The sequence below is a fragment of the Cydia fagiglandana genome, chromosome 13, assembly GCF_963556715.1.
Source record: "Cydia fagiglandana chromosome 13, ilCydFagi1.1, whole genome shotgun sequence".
Classification (NCBI taxonomy): domain Eukaryota; kingdom Metazoa; phylum Arthropoda; class Insecta; order Lepidoptera; family Tortricidae; genus Cydia; species Cydia fagiglandana.
In genome coordinates this window covers 15,451,680-15,475,332 of record NC_085944.1, presented here as the reverse complement: position 1 = coordinate 15,475,332, position 23,653 = coordinate 15,451,680, and the positions used below count along the sequence as shown (strand labels likewise).

At 38.8% G+C, this 23,653-nt stretch overlaps 1 protein-coding gene across 1 annotated transcript in view; it reads left to right on the top strand.

The window, feature by feature from the left end:
* Positions 1–14,487, top strand: part of LOC134670419 (tyrosine-protein phosphatase non-receptor type 4) — a 28,066-nt gene extending 13,579 nt beyond the window's left edge. The window contains exons 6-16 of the mRNA XM_063528267.1: positions 316–554; positions 2,653–2,796; positions 4,168–4,393; positions 4,775–4,880; positions 5,582–5,824; positions 7,003–7,119; positions 7,473–7,597; positions 8,890–8,988; positions 9,661–9,793; positions 10,438–10,649; positions 11,101–14,487. Of these exons, the coding sequence (XP_063384337.1) occupies positions 316–554; positions 2,653–2,796; positions 4,168–4,393; positions 4,775–4,880; positions 5,582–5,824; positions 7,003–7,119; positions 7,473–7,597; positions 8,890–8,988; positions 9,661–9,793; positions 10,438–10,649; positions 11,101–11,187 (1,731 nt within the window). The 3' untranslated portion in view covers positions 11,188–14,487. The remainder of the gene's footprint in view (positions 1–315; positions 555–2,652; positions 2,797–4,167; positions 4,394–4,774; positions 4,881–5,581; positions 5,825–7,002; positions 7,120–7,472; positions 7,598–8,889; positions 8,989–9,660; positions 9,794–10,437; positions 10,650–11,100) is intronic.
* Positions 14,488–23,653: the final 9,166 nt, after the last annotated feature.

Sequence of the window (23,653 nt, the reverse complement as noted above, 5' to 3'; positions counted from 1 at the left end):
GTTCATTGTCGCTCCCTATAGCACAAAACTATCCTTTAGAAAATTGTCAAGACGATAATTTTTTTAGTCACTTTTCTATTTAATTTTTTTTTTTAGGTTAAATCATTTATTTACATACAATATATATACAGTGGTACAACTAAACGAAATTAATAACTAGCTTAAATCTAAAATAGGCCCCTGAGGCATTGTACCAAGGATGCTGGCGGCATTTCCCCGCTGTATCGCAATACTAATACGATTTGACATTGCAGTATTAAAAAAATGTATTATTAATTTTACAGCATTGTTAAAGTACCTTTGTTTTTCTTTCAGTCTGAATCGTACGATACAGTCCTCGGCTTCAACATGCGGTCAGGGCGCGCAGCTAAAGCCCTCTGGCGTTGCAGCGTAGAACGCCACGGCTTCTTCCGCCTCCGGGCCCCGCGGAGACGGCCCCTTTTGGGAGCCCTGGGGGCCCTGGCCGGTATCACGGCCCCTACGGTGCCTAGGACTGAGACGCAAGCGTTAGAAGACGCTAGGAGATCGCGGTCGAGTAATAGGACTTTTGTCAGGTGAGTTTTATTTCCCTCTGGTTCCTTACTCAAAACAAACCATACGGTATCTGTCTTTGGCTCCTGTTTTTCTTCTACTTTTTTCTAATCAGAACACGATACCGGCTCCATTATTTTTCACACCACTTATTCGGAAAAGAGCTTTTTCTTCCCTGCTAGGAGGGATCAAAGAGGCACTTTTCCTCCCTGCTAGGAGGGATCAAAGTAACACTTTTCTGTTCTAGCACACTTTTTTTACATTTTTTGGCACATTATTTTTTTAGCTTAAATAATCTGTTTAAGCATTAGATTGTGTCAATGCTAAGATTTTTTTTATTTTCCTCGTAGTTGATGTGAAAAGCACTATGTTTGTGTCACACGGTATCAAAATTATCTGGTCTCGGGCGTTAACACTTGGATCCTTCATTAGCATTAGCATTGCTGAGCGCCTCGGTGTGTGGGTTAAGGAAATTGCTGAGTACCTGTGAAAAGTATGCCTCAGATCATGGGTTGATATATAATGTAAATAAATCCGAATACATGGTTTTTGGCAGGGGGAATCAAGTGCCTACTAGTGTGCCGGAGGTTAAATTGTATGGTTCTCCACTAAATAGAGTGCAGCAATTTAAATACTTGGGGCATATACTTACTCCGAGTCTTAAAGACGATTGTGATATGGAAAGGGAGCGTAGGGCGCTGTCAGTGAGAGCCAATATGTTAGCCCGCAGGTTTGCTCGTTGCTCCAACGAAGTTAAAAAAACGCTTTTTAAAGCTTATTGCACATCTTTTTACACGAGCAGCCTGTGGGTAAACTACACTCGAAAAACGTACTCAGCCCTACGCGTACAATATAATAATGCGTTCAGGATGCTGATGCGGCTGCCCCGCTGCTGCAGCGCATCGGGGATGTTTGCAGAGGCGAGAGTTGACTGCTTTTATGCAACAATTAGAAAGAAATGCGCGTCCCTGGTGCGGAGGGTGCGGGATAGCCGCAACAGCATCCTGGCCATGATAGCGGATAGGATTGATTGTCCATTTATACGGCATTGCTGCAGTTTGCACATCACTAACTATGCACAAGTGGTCGAGTGATGTGCGCACTGTTGCAATGGAGTATTTATTTAGTTATTAATGTACAAATACCATAGATATAAGAATACTAACCTAGATAATAAGTTTATTGTGTTACTAACCATGTATTACTATGTATTATGAATCTTTGTTATTTGAAATAAATGATTATTGAATTGAATTGAATTGAATTATGCTCATTCAGGATTCAATGTACGCCCTTGCCGGAAATATATATCATTTTGATCCCTCTTAACACAAACTACTATTGTTACATCTTGTACAACTCGTGATTTTTAGGGCTCGTAAAGATGTTTTCTCTCGAAGCTGATCGAGACGCCGCGCGAACTCGCATGCGATTTTAGCTACATTGAAGACTGTCGGTTACGTCCAATTCGACCGACCGCCCAAAACCCACAATGTAATGAAACTCGCATACGAGTTCTCGCATTGTCTAAATGAGCCCTCATTTCTTGCTAGCATCTCGTTAATGTAAATTTTCTCAAAAATGGACGGCAAAGTCGACTTTGCCATCTAAAAAATAGGTCGCGAAGCGCGGAGTTTATGGTTAGTCAAAAATTAAAAAGTTAAAAACATTGCAGTCTCGATTTTAGGACTGCAATGTTGCATACAAATTCCATTATTTGTCGAGTTCCAAACTTTTTAAAAGTTGAAATGGCCATATCAAATGAAGGCACAGGCCCATTAAACAGCCAAACAGATGATTAGTACCGCGACTATTTAGCTGTCTCAAATAGGTTGGCGTATTTTCGGCAGAAAAATACACTTCTATTTTTTTTTTATAAAAAGGCGGCAAGGGCTTTGTTCTGTGAAAATATATACGTAAGAATGTTGCTTTTGTAAAATATTTCTATGATATTTATATTTCTTGCACCATTTTTGAGAAAAGCACTATATATGACTCGGCTGGAAGGCTACTTGCTGGCTTCGGATTCAATTAAACGGACTCCCAAGGTCGTCCGTTTAAAACGAATCCTCAGCCTGCAAGTAGCTACTTCCGAGCCTCGACAATAATGTACTATTTCAGACGAAGCAGCTCCCGCACTCGGTCGCGGTCGCCCGGCAAGCTGTCGCCGGGCGCGCCGGCGGCGGCGCCGCGCGGCGCGCGCGTCACGGCCCACGAGGAGCCGCCGCCCCGGGCTGCTTGGACAGCGCCCGTGCCTGATAACGAGTGAGTCCTCATTCTTCTAAGCTCCGAGAAACGGTAGCGATCTTCAGACGGGGTAACAAAAAAGGTCCAAAATTGAACCTTGCGGTACGCCAAGCTTTACAGTGATACTACTGCTGGACTCATCCTTTACGAACACTTTCCGAGTTCTTTGGTTTCAGTACAACTTAACGCTTCAGCAATCGGCAAAAGCTTTACTTGACAGAACGTAGGGCTTCCGCTTGTATACGACTAATAGTACCTAACTCATGCTCCACACGATCAAATGCTTTAGAGAGATCCCGTGGCTGATAAGTCGTAAGTCCTCGTTTAGACTAGCCATTCCACAGACAATCTGTCCCTGGGAGCTCACGAGGCACGGGACATGAAGTACAGCGAGCTGTAAATGTACATGGCCACTTTATGAATAAATTCTATTCATAATGTATCCATCCAACTGTGTAGCCTGCTGTACTATTGAATGGCTTAAATTTTGAAAGGGACATATATTAGAAAACGACAGCTTGATTCGACTCTGAACCGCTGTCAAAGTTCGATTTTACAGAAAGTTTCCTTTCTGTACGGTAAGTACAGAAGACTCACTCTATAACAAAACGCGTCTGTTACGATCAACACAGATATGGCCGCTAGGTGGCAACAGCGCCACGCGCGACTAATGGCAAACCCCAAAATTGGGGCCGAACGGATGTACTTTTAGCTACCTGTAGCAAAGCGACGAAATCGCGGTCTGTGCTTCGACCCTTGGTAAATTGGGCCAACGACATCTTAAGGGTCGCTTGGTGGATATGTTTGTGGATGCGGGCTGCGCCCATCCCAATAATAATCCCAATACAAGTTTCCCCTCCACGTGAAGGTGGGATGGTAGCCAATTATCGGGCTAAGTTTGCCAAAGCGGACCCCGGGCTTTAGAATACAACCACAATAACGCAAACATGATCATGTGACTTTATACATATGGGTTGTTTACGTAACGCCTTTGAATGGTGTCAATAATCTGTTACTATATATACTTAAAGTTATCCAGATAATCTTTTCAAACTTTTTAGGGTTCCGTACCCAAAGGGTAAAAACGGGACCCTAGCTATTACGTACTAAGACTCCGCTGTCAGTCTGTCACCAGGCTGTATCTCATGAACCGTGATAGCTAGGCAGTTGAAATTTTCACAGATGATGTATTATTTTGTTGCCGCTATAACAGTGGGGCTCCCAGACAATAAACGTGATTTTTTTGCCGTTTTTTGCGTAAATGATACGGAACCCTTCGTGCGTGAGTCCGACTTAAACTTGGCCGGAAGACTTGAAGCTAAGTGGCGTTTGATGCCTACATAGTGCATAAAAAAGAAGCTCCATTTAACCTATAAAATTATCTTTCAGAGACGAAGGCGGCTTCCTTGAACGCTCCCTCGCCCTTAGAGTACCCCTCTCCTACGCAGACGACTCAGACACAGCGTCAGAAGTGGCCGATCAAACGGTCCGGGTTCGGCTCTCGGCCGGAGCTGATGGAAGATTCGGTTTCAATGTGAGGGGCGGGGGCGGAGCACCTGTACTTGTGTCTAGAGTGGCTCCGAGAAGCCATCCGCAGCTGCAAGAAGGGGACCAGGTAATCTGTCCTAAGGACATCTAAACTTAACTTAATGTTACTAACGCGGATGAAAAGTAGATCGAACGTAATCGTATCGTACCTATATTTTATCAGTGTGGCTATTGGCAGAACTGATGTCTTAAATAATATTTTCCATCTACTCATTATTTGAACCAAAGGAGGACTTCATTGCGTGCATTTATTTTGGAAATCCGTCGCAGGCGTCAGTATTTATACAATTCCTCGCCAGTCTAACTGCGACCAAGAATGTACATTCTACGAAACGTCAGGATGAACAATAAAAGGTAGTGCACACTTTAAAGTCCCGTTTTAATTTAAATAAAAACTCAAGATCGTGTTGCTTTAAATCATTATACTAGCTTTTACTGTGTGTTCCAGGTTATATCAATAAACAACACAGACGTGGACGACCTAACCCACGAGCAAGTTGTACAAATCATCAGAAATACGCGGGGCGTGCTAACACTCGTCCTTAAACAAAACGGTATGTGTCTGGTGCCATTACTCTGTTCAACAAATAGGGAGCCTAGACAAGATGACAATACAATACTCTTTATTGCACACCTCACATAATTTACAATCGTACATCGACAAACGCCAAACGAAACGAAAAAAATTATGTATGACTATCCCCATACATTAAGTGTCGATCGGCTTTTTCTATCAAAGATTGTCTGGCTAGGCCCCTGAAAGTCAAATTTTAAGGCTACATCCCGTTTATCGTCGTTAAACCGGCTTGAGAAACTTGGCAAATTTTAGAAAATATTTGTTGGGTATCGTGCCTGAGCTGAACTGGAAATAATGACGCTTTTGTCGTTCTTGTAACATGCAATTTGTATTTTTTTCTGACCGGTTTAAACTGATTCCGCTTTGACAAATGTTACACCTGTATAGTTTGAATTAAATGTTAGATTTTTCAAAACGTTTTTGTATCTACTTAAATTTGTGAATATATACTTAACTACGAAACCATTATTAAACTGCTTTCTCAGTTCTCAATGACTGTGGCTTAGGGTGGCATTCCACTTGTCCAATTTTTTATACAATGTGCATTGCGTCTCACTCTCATTAAGCAAAATGTGAGACGCAAATACACATGGGACGACGCAAAAACAACAATACATATATTCAGACCTACCGTGTTGATTTAGGACATCAAAAAATTTAATTTATTTTCCATTTTAGCCGTATACGAGCCAGAAGAAACCGGCCCCGAAGAACCAGCAGTATGCTTCGTCCCTCTCTGCTCCGGGCAACTAGAGGGAGACGCACTAGAACAATCCATGCTATTGCTAGGAGATGGCCTAGCCAGCGGTGCTGCGTTGAAGCAATATGAGACTTTACTGAGGAGGATAGTCGAAGAGCCGTGTGCGGCGTCGAGACATGTCAATAACGTCAATAAGAACAGATACAGGGATATTGCCCCTTGTAAGTAACCTAAAATTGTTGATTTTTTCGTATTAGTCATTTTCTAGGTTTTCGGGGTAACGTGAAAAAGTGTAACAGGCAAGCTTATTTGCATTTTTTTTATAACCGAAGCAAATAGAGAGAACGGTCAATGTTGGATAATTAGGAAAGCTTAAAGGGGCCAAATTCGACACGTACAACTGTCAGATTTCGCATCCACGTCAAATCAACAGTTGATTTTATCGCATACTGAGTGTTGATCCATCAACGGTGGATAATATCATTTGGTACAACCAAAACTCCACTCTAAACTAAGGGTGGTTCGGTTTGGTTTGCTTGTCACCCTAACTGTGGATTGTTAATGTCAAATTTTGACATTGTACGTATTTAGAACTTATGATTTTTCCCACATCAACGGGATATCAACACGATACGTCAAACGTCGCTTGTCGAATAGGGGTCCAGGACGTATTTTCAATGAAAATTGAATGCAAATACCGCTTTTTAGCTTAGGAGGGCAGAATTTAAGGGCCGTGCGTTGCGTACAGATACAGGTATTTTCCCAAGATGTAAAAAGAAATAATGTTTTGTGTGCAGAAAACACGAACACAAATAAATAAAAATCCCTATTTTGACCTTTTTTTATTGGGAGGAAAATCCGTTATGGATACCTCCGCACCGCAGGGACAGCGCGGAGGTTATGTCGGACTTTCACCGACTAAAAACCTCCCAGTATTCCTCGGCGCATTTCGGACTTTCGGACGGCTCTGGGATCTCCAATGAACGCGCCGCAAAATCTGTCGGGTTACTCGACATATAATAGCCTCCTAAGAGTGACATTCCATTTCCAACTGCAGCTGCAATACTGTTCATTTTACTATGGAAACGCATCGCTGTCATTGTCAATTTCCATAGTAAAATGAACAGTATTGCAGCTGCAGTTGGAAATGGAATGTCACTTTAAGGCCCAAGGTCCTATAGTACTACCTATAGTACCACTTCAGTTCGATGAAATTTAAATCCTATTCAATTGGAACAGTCGCTTTTACTTTGTTTCGTCCAATTTTCCAACAACGCAAAATCAACTCTATTTCCTACACTATAGGTTCAAATTATGGATTTTTCATTTGTATGGCTGGGCCTTAGGAGGATAGTGAAACCCTCATATATTTTCCTGCTAATTTGTGTGTTATTTCCAGACGATTCTACTCGTGTTATAATGAAGAATTGTTCAACGGGTGACTACATTAATGCGTCGTACATTAATATGGAAATATCCAGCTCTGATCTCGTTCTTACCTACATTGCTACACAAGGTTTGTTTCATTTATTAATAATTATTACAAGAAGAATTGATAGTTGACTTTGGAATCTATAGTGTAGGGCATATGGTTGAATTTATTTTGTTTAAAATCTTCGGGTAGTTATAACATTTATTGGTTAACAAACCAAATACAAAACCGCCTGAATCTGTCACTGAACGACCTGACTTTAACCTACATTATTTAATCATGTAATTAATCTCTCAGGTAGCTTAAGAAGCCATTTGAGGGTAAATTTTGTTTATTCTTTTTTAAATAACTAAAGATACAGACTATAGTAGGTACTATAATTTATTCTGTGCTTGGGCGCTGGCAAACCTATTTCTAATACCAATATTTTTAACCAGGTCCCTTACCATCAACCGTGGGCGACTTCTGGCAAATGGTGTGGGAGTCGGAAAGCAGTCTCGTAGTGATGTTGACCGTCCTGGTAGAGAGAGGGCGGACCAAGTGCCACCAATATTGGCCCAAGGTGAAATGTATTACAGTGGAACCTGGATAATTGCAATCTCAAGGGACCGGCCAGTTTTTGTCAATTAAGCAGGTTTTTCATTTAAGCAGGTCGTGTCAATTAACGAGGTTCAAAAAATCGTTATGTCAATTATAGAGGTTTTCATTAATAGAGGTTGCGTTCTGACAAATTTCTTTTATGGAGGTGCAAATAACTATTTAAAGTAGATTTACATTGGTTTACATGCTTACGTTCTGGGTTTCTGGTCTATATATTGCTTCTGTCTATATATACTTGCATTTTTACACTACATTAATTACCACTTTATTTTCTTATCATTTGGGTTTAAAATTTTCCCTTGAATTGTAAAAGAAAGTTTTATTAGAATGTAAAAAGCATACTTTGTTTTTTATTGATCACAACTATTTCACCTACTACAGGCTGTTTATAGATACCCAATAATTAAATTGAATTCTGGATGGAGATATAAATAAAATGATCATAGCTATTAAAATATTGTTTCTGCTGTCTACAACTACATTATTTCAATTACAGAGGTAATAAGTAAAACTCGTTTCAATAATAGAGGTAAAAACAAGAGCAAAAATAACGGCTTTTTTAGCACAGTGTCAATTATAGAGGTCTTAAGTTGCGATGTGGTCAATTACAGAGGCAAAATTACGAAAAGCACAAAAATCTAGATTGCAATTATAGAGGTTCCAAAATTTCAATTATAGAGGCCTTTTGGTCTCAAGGGACCGGGACCGGACTTTTGGTTGCAATTATTGAGGTTTTCCATTTATCCAGGTGCCAATTAACCAGGTTTCACTGTATATGTGTGTAAGCATGAAGAGGTGACAGAGAGAAAGACAGAGGTACTTTGGCATTTGTAATATGAGCATTATCTATTAGTCTACATGGCTACCGTATTATATCGTTAAGGTTCGCGATTAAAAAAGCCAGAGACACCCAAGGGAGTTTTATTAATATACGGGCCTTTTTATGCTGTCACGGACTTAAGGATCGTATTCCATCTGTCCAATATCTTGGTCCAATGTGTATTTGCGTCTCACATTTTGCTTAGTAGGAGAGTGAGACGCAATGCACATTGGCCAAAGAAATTATACAGGTGGAATACCACCCTTAGGGTAACATTCCATTTCTGACCGCAGCTGAACTATTAGTACTAAACGCGTCGGTGTTATTGTCAATTTCCATAGTAAAATTAATAGTAATGCTGCTGTCGTTGGAAATGGACTGTCACCTTTAGGCACTCTTAAATTCGTATGTTTCACCAATTTTATTAATTTCAGGTTGGCAACACTCCACTTAAAGCGACCAACACACTTACAGTCCAGACAAACAGCGAGCAGAACTTGGGACATTATGTAAGAAGAGAGATGACTATTAAGGTAAGAATCTATATATTTAAGAAAAATATAGTTACTAGTCATTTTTGAAAACGCCCCTAGAACGGGAATTGGCTGCAAAAAGTAAATAACAAAACAAATACATCTGACGATCGGTCTGGCCTAGTGGGTAGTGACCCCGCCTGCGAAGCCGATGGTCCTGGGTTCGAATCCCAGTAAAGCCATTTATTTGTATAATGATACAGATATTTGTTCCTGAGTCATGGGTGTTTTCTATGTATTTAAGTATTTATATATATATCGTTGTCTGAGTACTCACAACACAAGCCTTCTTGAGCTTACTGTGGGACTTAGTCAATCTGTGTAAGAATGTCCTATAATATTTATTTATTTATTTACCTTATAAAACATAGTCCGTCTGTCTGTATGTTCGCGATAAACTCAAAAACTACTGAACGGATTTTCATGCGATTTTCACTTATCCATAGAGTTATTCTCGAGGAAGGTTTAGGTGTATAATTCGTTAAGGTTTTGTGTAACCCGTCAAACCCGTCCGAAGCCCGAGCGGGTCGAAGAATTCGTCGACGGAAAAACACAAACACATAGATAAAGACAATTTTCTTTAGAAATGTACAGTCGATATTTTTTTTTTTACTGTAACTGCGTACAAACACGTAGGTAATGTGCGCTTATTAATGATTTCTCGTATTACAGGAGTCAGGCGGGGCGACTAGGAACATAACCCAGCTCCAATACACGGCATGGCCCGACCACGGCGTGCCAGAAGACGCGGCTGCCTTCATAAACTTCACCCGGTTATGTTCGCGGCTCAGGAACCATCGTGCTGGTACGTATTACATATAGTAATATTACAGGAGTCAAGCAGGGCGACTAGGAACATAACCCAGCTCCAATACACGGCATGGCCCGACCACGGCGTGCCAGAAGACGCGGCTGCCTTCATAAACTTCACCCGGTTATGTTCGCGGCTCAGGAACCATCGTGCTGGTACGTATTACAGATAGTAATATTACAGGAGTCAAGCAGGGCGACTAGGAACATAACCCAGCTCCAATACACGGCATGGCCCGACCACGGCGTGCCAGAAGACGCGGCTGCCTTCATAAACTTCACCCGGTTATGTTCGCGGCTCAGGAACCATCGTGCTGGTACGTATTATAGATAGTAATATTACAGGAGTCAGGCGGGGCGACTAGGAACATAACCCAGCTCCAATACACGGCATGGCCCGACCACGGCGTTCCAGAAGATGCGGCTGCCTTCATAAACTTCACCCGGTTATGTTCGCGGCTCAGGACCCATCGTGCTAAGGTTGACGAAATATAAAGTGAGCCGATCTCTTGAACAAGTTTGAATAAGATCGGCTCACTTTATATTTTGTCAACTTTACCTACGATTTTGCAACAAGATTTAGAAATGTGAGTGAAACGTCTTCAAAATGTCACATCAACTACTATGTTTCATTTCCAGTGATACCAACCGTAATCGAAGAGTTAGACTGTGAAGCCGAGCGAGTATTGGACCCGCCGATGATCGTGCACTGCTCGGCGGGCGTGGGGCGTACCGGTGCGCTCATCCTGGCCGAGACCGCCATCGAGCTGCTGCAGCGGAGGCAGCCCTTCTACCCGCTGGAGCTGACCAGGGCCATGCGCGCGCAGCGGCCCATGTGCATACAGAACGCGGTGAGTATCAACCACCTGAATTACGGCCACTGATGAATACAGACCAAAGATGCTGATCATTCTCCCTGCTTGATATAACCTTCACCATCAACCGGGGTGAATAGGGATGGCGGGGTGAATAGGGATAAAAACCGGGATTCACATTTACCTATAATCAATATTAATGAATCTTAAATCACACAATAAGTATCCAAACTCTTTCTGATGCGAGCATCTCACTTTCCCCTGATAGAGACCCGATTTTATAAATAATAAAATTTTCCGTTACTTTTGCTATTATAGTTTGACAAGCTATTTCCGTCAGTAGAAAAAGGCGGCAATTTAAAAATGTAGGCGCGAAGGGCTGCCCTCCATAAAACATATTAATTTCACGCCTTTTCTACTGACAAATTGGGTTTGCCAGAGTAAACAGTGTTGTATTTTTGCTAATTGTGTATGTATTCCTTTACAGAGCCAGTACAAGTTCGTATGCGAGAGCATACTCTCAGCGTACAACCAGGGCCTCATCACCGAGTCCTCAGAAAGCGGCTCCACCTGAACCCTCGCCTTGCCAATTTAATAGTTATCATGTAAGCTAACTTATTATCGCAACAAACAAAAACGCTGACCATATTGGTCTTTTTGGTATTTCTATAAATTGAAATATACATATGTAAAGTGGGGTGACATTGGAATGGTGGGGCGACTTTAAACAATCATAATTTTTAAGCGATAATATCTATATTAACGCTTAAACCACACTTTTAGCCTTTTTTGAGACCGTAATACATGTTCAGCTTTTCTCAATTGGAGCGACGACCTCTGCAGTTTATTGAACTGATGACCCGAAGGTACTACTAAGAATAATGCCACTATTATTTAACAAACTAGCACTTTCTCATATTGAAAGCAAATATAAAGTAGGTACCTATTTAAATATAGCCCTTTTGTTTCTAGTCACCCCATTTTATGGACCCAAAACTCAGATTATTTAACCTTTTGCCCGGAACTGTGCATTTCCATGCACCCAACGTTGGGTTTTTAACTATTTTGTCGCGTGTATACCTACTATAGTTTCATGGGTATTAGAAAAATAAGTGTTTGTAATAAATATAAGATCAAGAATGCAATGAAAATGTTTTCTAAGACTGAACGGCGAAGTGGCCTTCTAAAGTAGGAAAACGAACGAGGGACCTCAATGAAGTATAAAAATGCGAAGGAAATTTGAACTTTACTGCCTGTATAATAGCGTTTAAAATATGAAATTCGGTACGGTTCAGTCGATATTTCGGACCAGTTTAGAAACTACGATGTACTGTAAGAACTTTAACTTTATTGAACTCCCTAATTAGGTGACTTGGTGTGTTTTTATTTATTAAGTTTAAGGAAATCTATTGTGAACTTGCAAATATAGAGCAGCTTTTACAAAGGAATCGAGATGAAAATGTTAATTTGTGTTAAAAATTTTACGCTTACTTCGATCCGAGAACTGCTTATTTGTGAAATTGCCAGACAAAGGTACGTTGTCAGTTATTAATAAATAAAAAAATGCAATAACTGTACCTCTGTATGAGATCAACCCCATTTTTCTAAAAATTCGAAAGTCATCTCGAATATACACATATCAAAGTAGTTAAATAATCCTGCTTACTGTATATTTGTACTTATTTTACTCTATCTATACTTTCTGTGGTCTTCACTGTAGTTATTCTTGCCTTCGTAACGAATTTATGAAAATCTAATTTTAATAACTAGTTTTAATATTTATTATTATTATAAGTTTCATTTCTTGTGCCATTCACAGATAATATATTATTTAATTAAGACCATTTTACAGAATACTTATTTCTTTAACCTTTTAGGCAACTATGAAACTTTACATGCCGTTACGTGGGGCTATTTAGAACCAATGGGGTCATTTTAATTATGGCTTTGAATACGTATACGTAATAGATTGAACCATTATTTTGTCATATAAATGTATGTTTTACACCTATAACAGTGGTGTAACATACAGATAGACATATAATATCTAAAAATAGGCTCACGCGACGGCTGATATTGATAATTGATTTACCGGTCTTCTTTATCGGTAAAAAGGTTAATTTCAAACCAGTATTAAGCCATTCAGAATATTACAATATTATTTTATAAGCACTAAAGTTTATTATTTCTAAAACACGATGCACCCTAATAGCATAAATTGTATAAAATATAAGTAATATCATTTTGTCCTAGGGTTTACTCATTATACAATAGTGTCAAATTATTACATCTTAAACAAAACAAAAACTACTTAAAGATTTGACTGAAGGTCTATTTAATATGGAATCATGAATTTAAAGTATGTATGAAAACAACATATCACTACTTTAATATTTAAGAACTTAATACTTACTTTCTTTTATATACTAACAAAACATTTATTTTTACATCTTTTGCAAGGAAGTTATAATTTTTGTTGGCTAGCTATGTGCCTATAGATTAAGGGAAAATGCCATAAATGTAATTTTATACCAATAACATTAATATATGATTTAAGTCGTAATATATCCCAGTCACCCATAAAATTTGAAATTAACGCCTATATTTTGTTTGTAATTTATTTAATTTTAGTAACTTATTAATGCATTCGGCCAAAACTGAAATAAACCTGCATTTATCTCAAAATGCGTTATTTTCAATGCAATCAATTGGCATTTAGAATTGGCCTTACGTATAAACATTAGAAGTAGTAAATATTCCGTTCTTTGTAAATGTTTAGTAGGTATATATAAAATGGATTGAAATAAGATTACTTGTCTCGGGTTAAAAGGAACAGCTTACTTAATTTGACATATAAAACAAACTGTTCCCTTTCACCCCATGTCTCTTTCGCCCTATTTTTTTTTAATTAGCCTGTTATAGTGTCCCACTGCTGGGCAAAGGCCTCTCCCCTTGATTTCCACAACTCCCGTTGTAGTGCCCTTTCCGACCAGTTATTTACTGATGAAGGCGTCTAAGTCGTCCCGCCATCTCCGTCTGGGCCTGCCACGTCCGCGCTTCTTTTGCGGCATCTACTTGATGGCTATACTAGCCCACCTATCCGGATGCATGCGGCAGACGTGACCTGCCCAATCCCACTTCAACATGTGTAAAAAAAATTGGGCACTCTTTAAGCTGACTTTCATACTACAGCTGCATTACAGCCTTGACGTGGCCGCCATCAGTGTCAACTTCCTTAATTTTTTTTACATTTTTCATAATGGGGCGAAAGAGAACGCGGAAGAATCGTTTTAGTTCTTGCTAATCGTGACACAAAGAACGGAATAATAGGAGTACCAAATAAATAAGTGTTTTCGATATATTTTCAAGGGTTCAGACTTTGTGGTGTTAAGAAAATATAAAGGAGGGCAGGTCGGAAGGTGTGTGCATAAATGTATTTGCTAGAAATAAGCATATTGAAGCACTTATTTATATTTGGTTATTTAGATATGTGTGAATGACTGACGTAATATAAGTGTTTAGTACGTCTTGTTTTCATAGTATTAAAGGGGATGTGTATTTTCAATTTTTAACTAGAGCAAAATGGAAAGTCAAATTATTTGATAGCCCAATTTGCTCCGAGATGCATCTTGCATATGTCTAGTTTGTGATTCACAGATGGTATTTATACATTTGATATTCTTCCTTATCATATAATCTTTTACAAGTACCGATTTTTATCGACTTTATTTTGTTCGCGGTAAGGTAGAAAGTCGTATGTATGAGCCATCTGTCAATGAAGAACTAGTGTTTTTCCTGTACGGATCTTGTGATTTTGTTTTCGAACGTGCTGTGCATTTTGTTCTGTGACGATTAAAAAAGTTTATTGATTGTATTTGTTTGTTTTATTTGTCGAAAAACCAGTGGCGTAGCTAGGCGTGGGCCGTCGACCCAAGGGGAGGCCTTGCGCGAGGCTGCTTCGGGCACAGTGAAAGAACAGCCGGCCTAGCCAAGGTTACAATCGCTATCGCTTCGACAACGAAAAGCATTATGTCTCTCTTTCACTCTTCCATATTAGCGCGACAGTGACAGTTGCGTTTCGATCGCTACGGAGCGTAAGCGATTGGCATCTTGGCTACCCGGCCAGGGCCTCGCAGATGCTATTTCGCCCACGGCTAGATTAGTTCACTCTACGCTACTGGCCAAAACACTTAGATGAGATACCTTATTACTTATCAGCCACTGACGTCAACTGCTGGACATAGGCCTCCCCTAGACCGCCACTGGGAGCGAATAGTTCAGTACATCATATGTGACGTCCCCCAGGTAAAGGTACTTATGGTGGTTGGCGCTTACGCTATTATTAACGTCGATCCAATATTATTGCGGCGCTATGCGACGTAAGCACCAGCCGCCATAAAGTACCTTTTGCCCTGGAACGTCACATAAGGTTTGTATGACGTACCGAACTATTTGAATACTTTGGATGCTACGACGCTGACTATACATCGGTGGAACTTTTACAAAAGACAACATCTTCATACTATTTGGCAGCTGCCATCGCTGCCAACTGTAAAATAAGCATAAAAACCCATAGTTACCGTTTTTTATACAAGTACAGTCAGCAGCAATAGTTGCTAAGCGGGCGAAGTGTTCAAAATTATCTTAACGCGACTTTATTGTTAAGAGAATAAGAGCGTGGCAAGGGTAATTTTGAACACCTCGACCGCTTAGCAACTTCTGCTGCTGACTGTACTACAATAAGGTTATCAAACTCGCGTAGCACGTCAAACATCGTAATTCATGAGCTGTATTTTTCTATGCAGGGCACCACTGAAACTCACTTATTTGTCACTCAATTCCTACTGATGGGGAAGGCTAGTATACAATACACTACCCACCTGCCTACAGTCAATTTGATTTTTGTGCCATATCAACAGATCAGCCATAGAGCCCCACCATATATCAATATTGAAATGGCACAAAAATCAAATTGACTGTTAGGCAGGTGGGTAGGGTACTGTATACGGACTAGCCTTTCCCGTCAGTAGGTAGAAAAGGGGTCATCCATTAATTACATCACACGTACAGGGGGAGGGAGGGGGTCAAGAAAATGTGACATATTGTGACATGGGGGAGGGGGAGACACAAACTTTGTGACGTCACTTTAACATCATCAGTAACCGAAAATTTATTTAAATTATTTTATTCGCTGTACATTTAAATAACAAGTTTTTAAAACGATAATCGTTTTTATTCGTTTAATTTTCTTTCCTAAGCAGTTTTGGGTTATAAAATTACTAATATTTATATCGTCAAAAATATTTTGATAAAATATTAATAATACTTAGGTAAGTACTTACCTACTTAATTCGATTTGGCGATTTCGTAGAAAAAATGTGACGTCACACTAGGGGGGAGGGGTTTGCCAAATGTGACCAAGTGTGACAAGGAGGGGGGGAGGGGTCAAAAAACCTAGAAATTCGTGTGACGTAATTAATGGATGACCCCAAAGAAAGAATGGTGGTAGACTCCATACCTACATCACTTTTCTTACCAAAACGCGAGTTATTTCGTAGTCGACATCTAGCGTCAAGTAGCGGAACTTATCAGTTCTACTAGTGGACAATAGATGTCGCAACGAACGAAAACTAATGCTCAACAATTTTCAGCTATAATTCTATAGCCGGAACTCTATTTTCAACTCCTGCTCATTATATTAGTTGTAAATTGTATTAGCAGTAGGTAAGTACCTTTTTCGTCAGTATTAGCGACGTTAGATGTCGACTATGAAATAACTCGCGTTTTTGTAAGAAAACTGATGTTTTTTTTTTATTATTATTATGAATGGGCTTACTCATGGCCATGCACAGACTAGCCGAGGCGTAGACGTGGCCTACGATGGAGCGAGCTCGCCCAGAAGGTGCCTGTTCACTCTTGATTTGAAGGTTGCCAGGTATGTATGGAAATATCACTCTTTCTTTACTTATATTAGGTACTCTATGGTCAAAATAAGTACCAACTTAAAGGGCACATTTTTTTTCTTTATACATAAAATGATACACACACGCACATTTAAAAATAAAAACAATTGCTTACTTATGTCTAGTATGATTTAATAAAGAATTGGCAGATTGGCAGTTTTCGATTATCTACAAAACTCACTGGGAATTCCGTTTCCGTGCGAGTTCCAGACCCGTCGTAACGCCGCCCAAGGTCTCAGGGTCTCAGTCTATTCGTGGCTTCCGTTTGGGCGGCCCGCCCTATCCGACGCCCAAACTTTCCCGGCTAAACTCGAAGCCTTTTTTATAACACGTGTAACTTTTATTCATTATTATTTTCTAAATAAGGCGGCGTGTGTTTTTGTATTGTTTTATGAAAAAATTATAGAAAAATAAAAGAATCGTGAAATTCTGGTTAGGTAGTTCTTAGCTTACTTTTAATTTTAAGTTTTAAAGGAGGATTCGATAAGTGAAGCTTTATGATACAGGTAAAATAAATGTAAAATCGTAGTGCGTTTTGTTTTAGAAAGCATAAAAAATATGATTATCAATAATGTTTTACGATAGGCATTAAAATGAAGGTACCTAAGTGATATTTTTTTTAATGACTATACCTATAGGTACCTACTTACGACAAAACTATCAGGCTTATGGTTTTAGCGGTATGTTTTAAAAAAATGTAGAGATTAATCTAGCCTCGGGTTTTTCATCTCATGATAAGATAAGAGATATTTAATACTAAAATTTTACTATATTCCCTATGATATAAATATGAGGAAGGTTTTAGTTTAAAAAAAATCTCTATATTCCCTATGATATGAATATGAGGAAAGTTTTAGTTGTAATATCAACTCCATAGTTTTCTTTCATATTACCATGCGATGAAAAAACCGAGGCTTGGTGATTATATCCGTGTCGTGTGTTCCAAGGTGAATCAATCTTTTCTTCTCATTTGTTACCATGGTTACGGTTACGGTCTCTTGAGACACTCTTAAAACCCGGATTTATTGTATTTAAATTTACAAAACATGATTTTAGTGTACGTGAGATGTACACATCTGTATTCGCTAGGTGCACGACGGGTGCTGCCCCCTTTTGTTTTGTTTTAATAATAGCAGTGCTCAGTTCGTATCACAACAAGATCAAACCAATAACAAAATTATAAATCAGAATAGGCCTCTTAAACCTCCCCATTTAAAAAAAAAAACAAGATTATGATGCTTAGGTATATATTTAATAAACTCACTTTGGTTTAGCAATGCGAAACCTACTAAGCTTGTAGCCACCTGCCGCCCAACGTCCCTTTGAAAGGTAATTTCTATAACGTTTAAACGTTTAGTTTTATTTCATTTGTATATAAGCTATTGTTTCATATTGTATTTTTTTTATTAATAGGTAGACTACACTAAAGATTTTCATTGTAGGTATTTATTTTTATATATGAGAGTTAGAAGCGTATTAGTCAGTGTCAAACTGGTGGTAAGGATAAAAGCTGTATCCATGTAACAAAACAACATAATTTGATAATATTTCATTATCTCTCTCTTCTCCTAGCTCACAGAAAAATATCCACCAGACTTAACATAGTCGCGCTACCCCCTCTGCCACGCACACGGTAATTTTACTCGATGTTCGAGTCGAAGATGTCTTTGTATGACGTCCGTGTCTTTGAACGGACCAATCACGGCACGGGACTTCGCTCACCTCGTCCCGCGCACCCCCGCATTTTTGGCATCATCGGTTGCATGAAATAATTGCTCTAAACTCGGTGTAGAGGATTCCTAGTCTATGTCCTAGCTATTATCCCACATGGTGGTGGGGTCAGCTCTCCTGCTTAACCTTCTCCACTTCACCCTGTCCACGACATCGTCCTCGGATAACTTGCACTCACTCATGTCCCTTTTTGCTAAAAGGGATGACAAGATGTAGTGCTCTACATCCTTCCATCTTGTTCTGGGTCTGGTCTGGGCACAGAATAATTAATAGTACCTACTACCGTACAGAAAGGAAACTTCCTACAAAAACGAAGTTTGACAGCGGTTCTGGGTCGAATCATGTTGTCCCTTTCTAATATATGGCACTATCCCTTTCGGCTATTTAGGGTTGTCAAAAATCAAGTGATTATCTTATCTGTGATCGTGCACACAAAAGGAAGTCAAGTGGTGCCAAGCCTAATAATTGCTCGGAGCAATGCTGAGCCCAGCGGAGCCGAGTTTGACCGAAGTCAGGAGTTTCGCACCCCTGGTCTGTGTGTGAATGTGATAATATTTCATTATCACATTGCCCATTTTTTTGTGGAGATGGTTCTCACAATTTGCCAGATAGGCCGTCCTAATCTGTATAGAAATATATTTTATCAATACCGTGTTATCAGTTAGATAGTCGATAGTAAATTGATATTGAGCCGCAAATTTGATTAATTAATACCCGTCGAGTGGAACAGCTCAAAATCATCCGGATTATTGACGTTTGGGATTCAATAAAAACAAAGTTAAATAACAACAATTATTATATTAGACACTGATGAGTGCGGATCATATATTTTAGTCGAATAACTCAACTTAAAACTAAGGATTATTACAGTGCGTGTTAAAATGTGTTCATAAATGAAAGTGTTACATCGAATATTAAATAGTGTAAGCAAAGTGAAAATGTGTTGTGTGTAAAAATGAAATGGCCATGTGTGTTAGTGTTGTGTTTCGTGTGTGCGGAGAACGCGCAGAAGGGAATGGAAGTTCTAGATCCTAAGGTTTTGGAACCTGTGGTCCTAGAGCCTAGGGTTTTGGAACCTGGGACTGAGGGATTGGAGTTTTTGGAGAGCACTGAAATAATCAGCGCAGAGAGAAATAGTAGCGTGAGTAATTTTTAGTTAAATCTTTATTTTTAACCTTATGGACAACACAATAATGTTTACGGAATAATAATATCTAAGCATAATATATTTATTTTATTTATTTATTTTTAAACTTTATTGCACATACAAAAAGTACAACAGGCGGACTTGCCGTTATAAGCATTCTCTACCAGTCAACCATAGGGCAATATACCGGGTGTGGCCTGTAACACGAGCAAATAATTAAAACGTAGATTGTACTCCTCAAATGGTGACACTTTTGTTCAACAACTTTTAAAAATTATGAAGTATTTAGACTCCCTATTTTTCATACAAAATAAATATTATCTTCAATGGACGCCATCGCCACGCCATATCATTGCGTTTGACGTTCCTTGTCACACCTTAATAGTAACAAAATTCGCAATACATTGCGTCTTAGAATAAACTTTAAAGTGTATTAACAATCAAACCACAAGTTATTTTTAAAAGTCGCTGAACAAATGTTGGTCAGTATGAGGAGCACAGCCTACAGTTTAATTTTTTGCTCATGTTACAGGCCACACCCGGTATAGTCTGTCTGTTTATTATACTTACTATAATACCGGGTGTGGCCTGTAACACGAACAAATAATTAAAACATAGATTATACTCCTCAAACGGTGACACTTATGTTCAACAACTTTTAAAAATTATGAAGTTTTTATAGTCCATATTTCTCATACAAAATAAATATTATCTTCAATGGACGCCATTGCCACGCCATATCATTGTGATTGACGTTGCTTGTCACGCCTGAAACATAACAAAATTCGCAATACATTGCGCTTAAGAATAAACTTTAAAGTGCAATAAAAATCAAACCACAAGTTATTTTTAAAAGTCGCTGAACATATGTTGGTCAGTATGAGAAGTACAGCCTACAGTTTATTTTTTTGCTCATATTACAGGCCACACCCGGTATATATAATAGTTTAGGTTTATAGGATTACGTTTTAAGTTATCTCTGTATCTTTAGGTAGGTATTTGAAACAAAACCTACCCTCAAATGGCTGCTTAAGCCAGTTGAGGGTAGATGAAAACATTACACGATCAAAAAATGTAGGTTAAAGTCAGGTCGTTCAGTGAATGATCCAGGCGGTCTTATAATAGTCGGTTAACCAATATGTTATCACTACCTGAAAATGTACAAATTGATTGTTTACTTTTATTTAAATAGGTACATAAAGATACAGAGTAGGTATATATACATCTTACACGTGACAGTAGGTAAACAATACACTATCTCACCCCCAAGAATACGCCCCCCACCCCGCATAGGATAACATAACAAATTAACAATATAAGAAAATTAATTTAAATTTGAAATTGATTGCTCGAATACGAAACAATAGTTACAGAATATACATACGATCAACGATTTCTGAATAAGTTTTTCCATTACTGTTTCGGCTGTTTTGCGAAGCGGAACAGTATAATTATAAATAATTTCTTTATTCAGACACACAGTTCACATTTTGTTATTCTACTTAGACTAAAGTTAAATATTAAGTAAATAATAAATATCCCCAGAATAGGTATATACCTACTTAAGCTATTTAGTTTGTAATGCGAAGCAAATTTAAGGGCTGTTATTCTATTTCGTAGAAAAATGGTTACGTTTACAAATTACGTAGAATATCAGCATGTACTTAACTAAAACTTTTTTGTCCTTCATACCTATTTTTAACCGACTTCCAAATCCCAAAGGAGGAGGTTATCAATTCGGTTGTATGTTTTTTTTTATTTTTATTTTTTTTATTTTTTTTATTTTTTTTATTTTTTATGTTTGTTACTCCATATCTCCGTCATTACTGGACCGATTTTGAAAATTATTTTTTTGATTGTATGTATATGCATACAGATTGGTCCCGTTTTTGTCAAAATCCAGTTCTGATGATGGGATCCATGAGGAATCGACGGAACTCCTCAAATCCATACATATGGTGATTTTTCTGTTTTTATCAACAAATCAAGCATATACATTCAAAAACGTGACATTTGATGAAGTGGAACTGCTGATGATGATCAGAACGGAACTCTTCAACGACGCATAGTTCACGGTTGGCGATTTGTCCTCGTCGTTATGTTTGTTAAGCAAGTTAAGTTTTTAAGCCACGTTTTTGTCAAGCTCGAGTTCTGATGATGGGATCCATGAGGAATCAAGGGAACTCCTCAAATCTTAAAGGCATGCGTATAGAGATTTTTGTATTTACATCAGAAAATCAAGCATTTTCATTAAAAACTGTTGCATTTGATGAAGTGGAACTGCTGATGATGATCAGAACAGAACTCTTAAACGACGCATAGTTCACGTTTGGCGATTTTTCCTTTTCGTTATGTTCGTTAAGCAAGTTAAGTTTTTAAGCCACATTTTTGTCAAGCTTGAGTTCTGATGATGGGATCTATGAGAAATCGAAGGAACTCCTCAAATTTTAAAGGCATGCGTATAGAGATTTTTGTATTTTCATCAGAAAATCAAGCATTTTCACTAAAAATTGTCGCATTTGATGAAGTGGAACTGCTGATGATGATCAGAACGGAACTCTTCAACGACGCATAGTTCACGTTTGGCGATTTGTCCTCTTCGTTATGTTTGTTAAGCAAGTTTAGTTTTTAAGCCACATTTCTGTCAAGCTCGAGTTCTGATGATGGGATCCATAAGGAATCGAGGGAACTCCTCAAATCTTAAAGGCATACGTATAGATTTTTTTGTATTTTCATCATAAAATCAAGCATTTACATTAAAAACTGTCGCATTTGATGAAGTGGAACTGCTGATGATGATCAGAACAGAACTCTTCAACGACGCATAGTACATGTTTGGTGATTTCGAATTTCGATTTTGACTTGGACTGGGACCCGGACTCATACCCGGAACCGGTTCGGACCCGGACTCGGACTCGGACCCGGACTCGGACCCGGACTCGGACCCGGACTCGGACCCGGACTCGGACTCGGACTCGGACTCGGACCCGGACCCGGACCCGGACTTGGACCGGGACTCGGACCCGGACTCTGACTCAGAGATCCGGACCTTGACCCGGAAAACCACTATGATTACCTACCATAAAATGTGGGTATGATGATGCCAAACCCCTCCCGCTCAAACTCCCGTACACCGCACCGCATGCGCCGTTAAGTGGGTTAGGTTAGATTTGAACTGCGATCCTCACAGAACCGAACAAAAGTGGGTTAGGTTTGGTTAGAACTGCGAGTCTTACAGAAACGAAATGCTACTAGAAAAGTGGGTTTGATTAGGTTCGAACTGCGATCCTCACAGAACCGAACTGCTATCAGAGAAGTGGGTTAGGTTAGGCTAGAACTACGACCCTTACGGAAACGAAATGGTGCTAGAAAGTACTGGTTTTACCTCCTTTTCTACATAGTGCACCATCTACCATAATCTTTCACCGGGCCCCATAGAAGTCGGTTTTTTTTTCTTAAAAATTATTATATTACTTAGATTCGTAACTGACATCGCGAATAAGGACAGGTTAGGTTTATAAATATAAATGTGTACGACAAATTTACAAATAATATACTTTGTTTTCTGAGAAAATTTCAAGCCTTGATATTTATTTCGAAGATATAGTTACGTTGTGTAAACACTACCTAAGATATGTTTACACGATATATTTACAATATAACGCTTCGTCAATATTGAAATTCGATATGTAAACTATTCATCTCAAATTAGTGTACTCGTATCCGATATATTTACTTTGAATGCCTTATTTGTTCAAGTTAATTTTCTAGTTGCTGACTGAATTAAGTTTCGGAGTTTCAATACGTATTAAATCAGTGAACGCCATTAGTTTTAAATAACTTTTCCCCGAGTATAAACTGCGTAAAATTAGCTTATAACTTTCACCTCCATTAGTGAATTCCACCCTCCTTTTACTCCCATAATGGAAAATCATCTTGAGTTAATCTATCCTGATGTCCTTTCCCGGCACTCTATCTATATCAAATCAAATTAAATTTAAGAGCACTGATTTAAACTTTTACGATTTTTACTCGTTATTATTCACAACGATGAGACTTAATCGTGTAAACGACGAGGTAAAATCCCGTCTTTGTGTAATTTTAGAGTCACAGAAAACTAACCGCCGTGGCATGGACATTCATTCTCCACCTATAGGTATATCCATGTCTGGTATTAACTTTTGTTGGTAGAAAAGCTG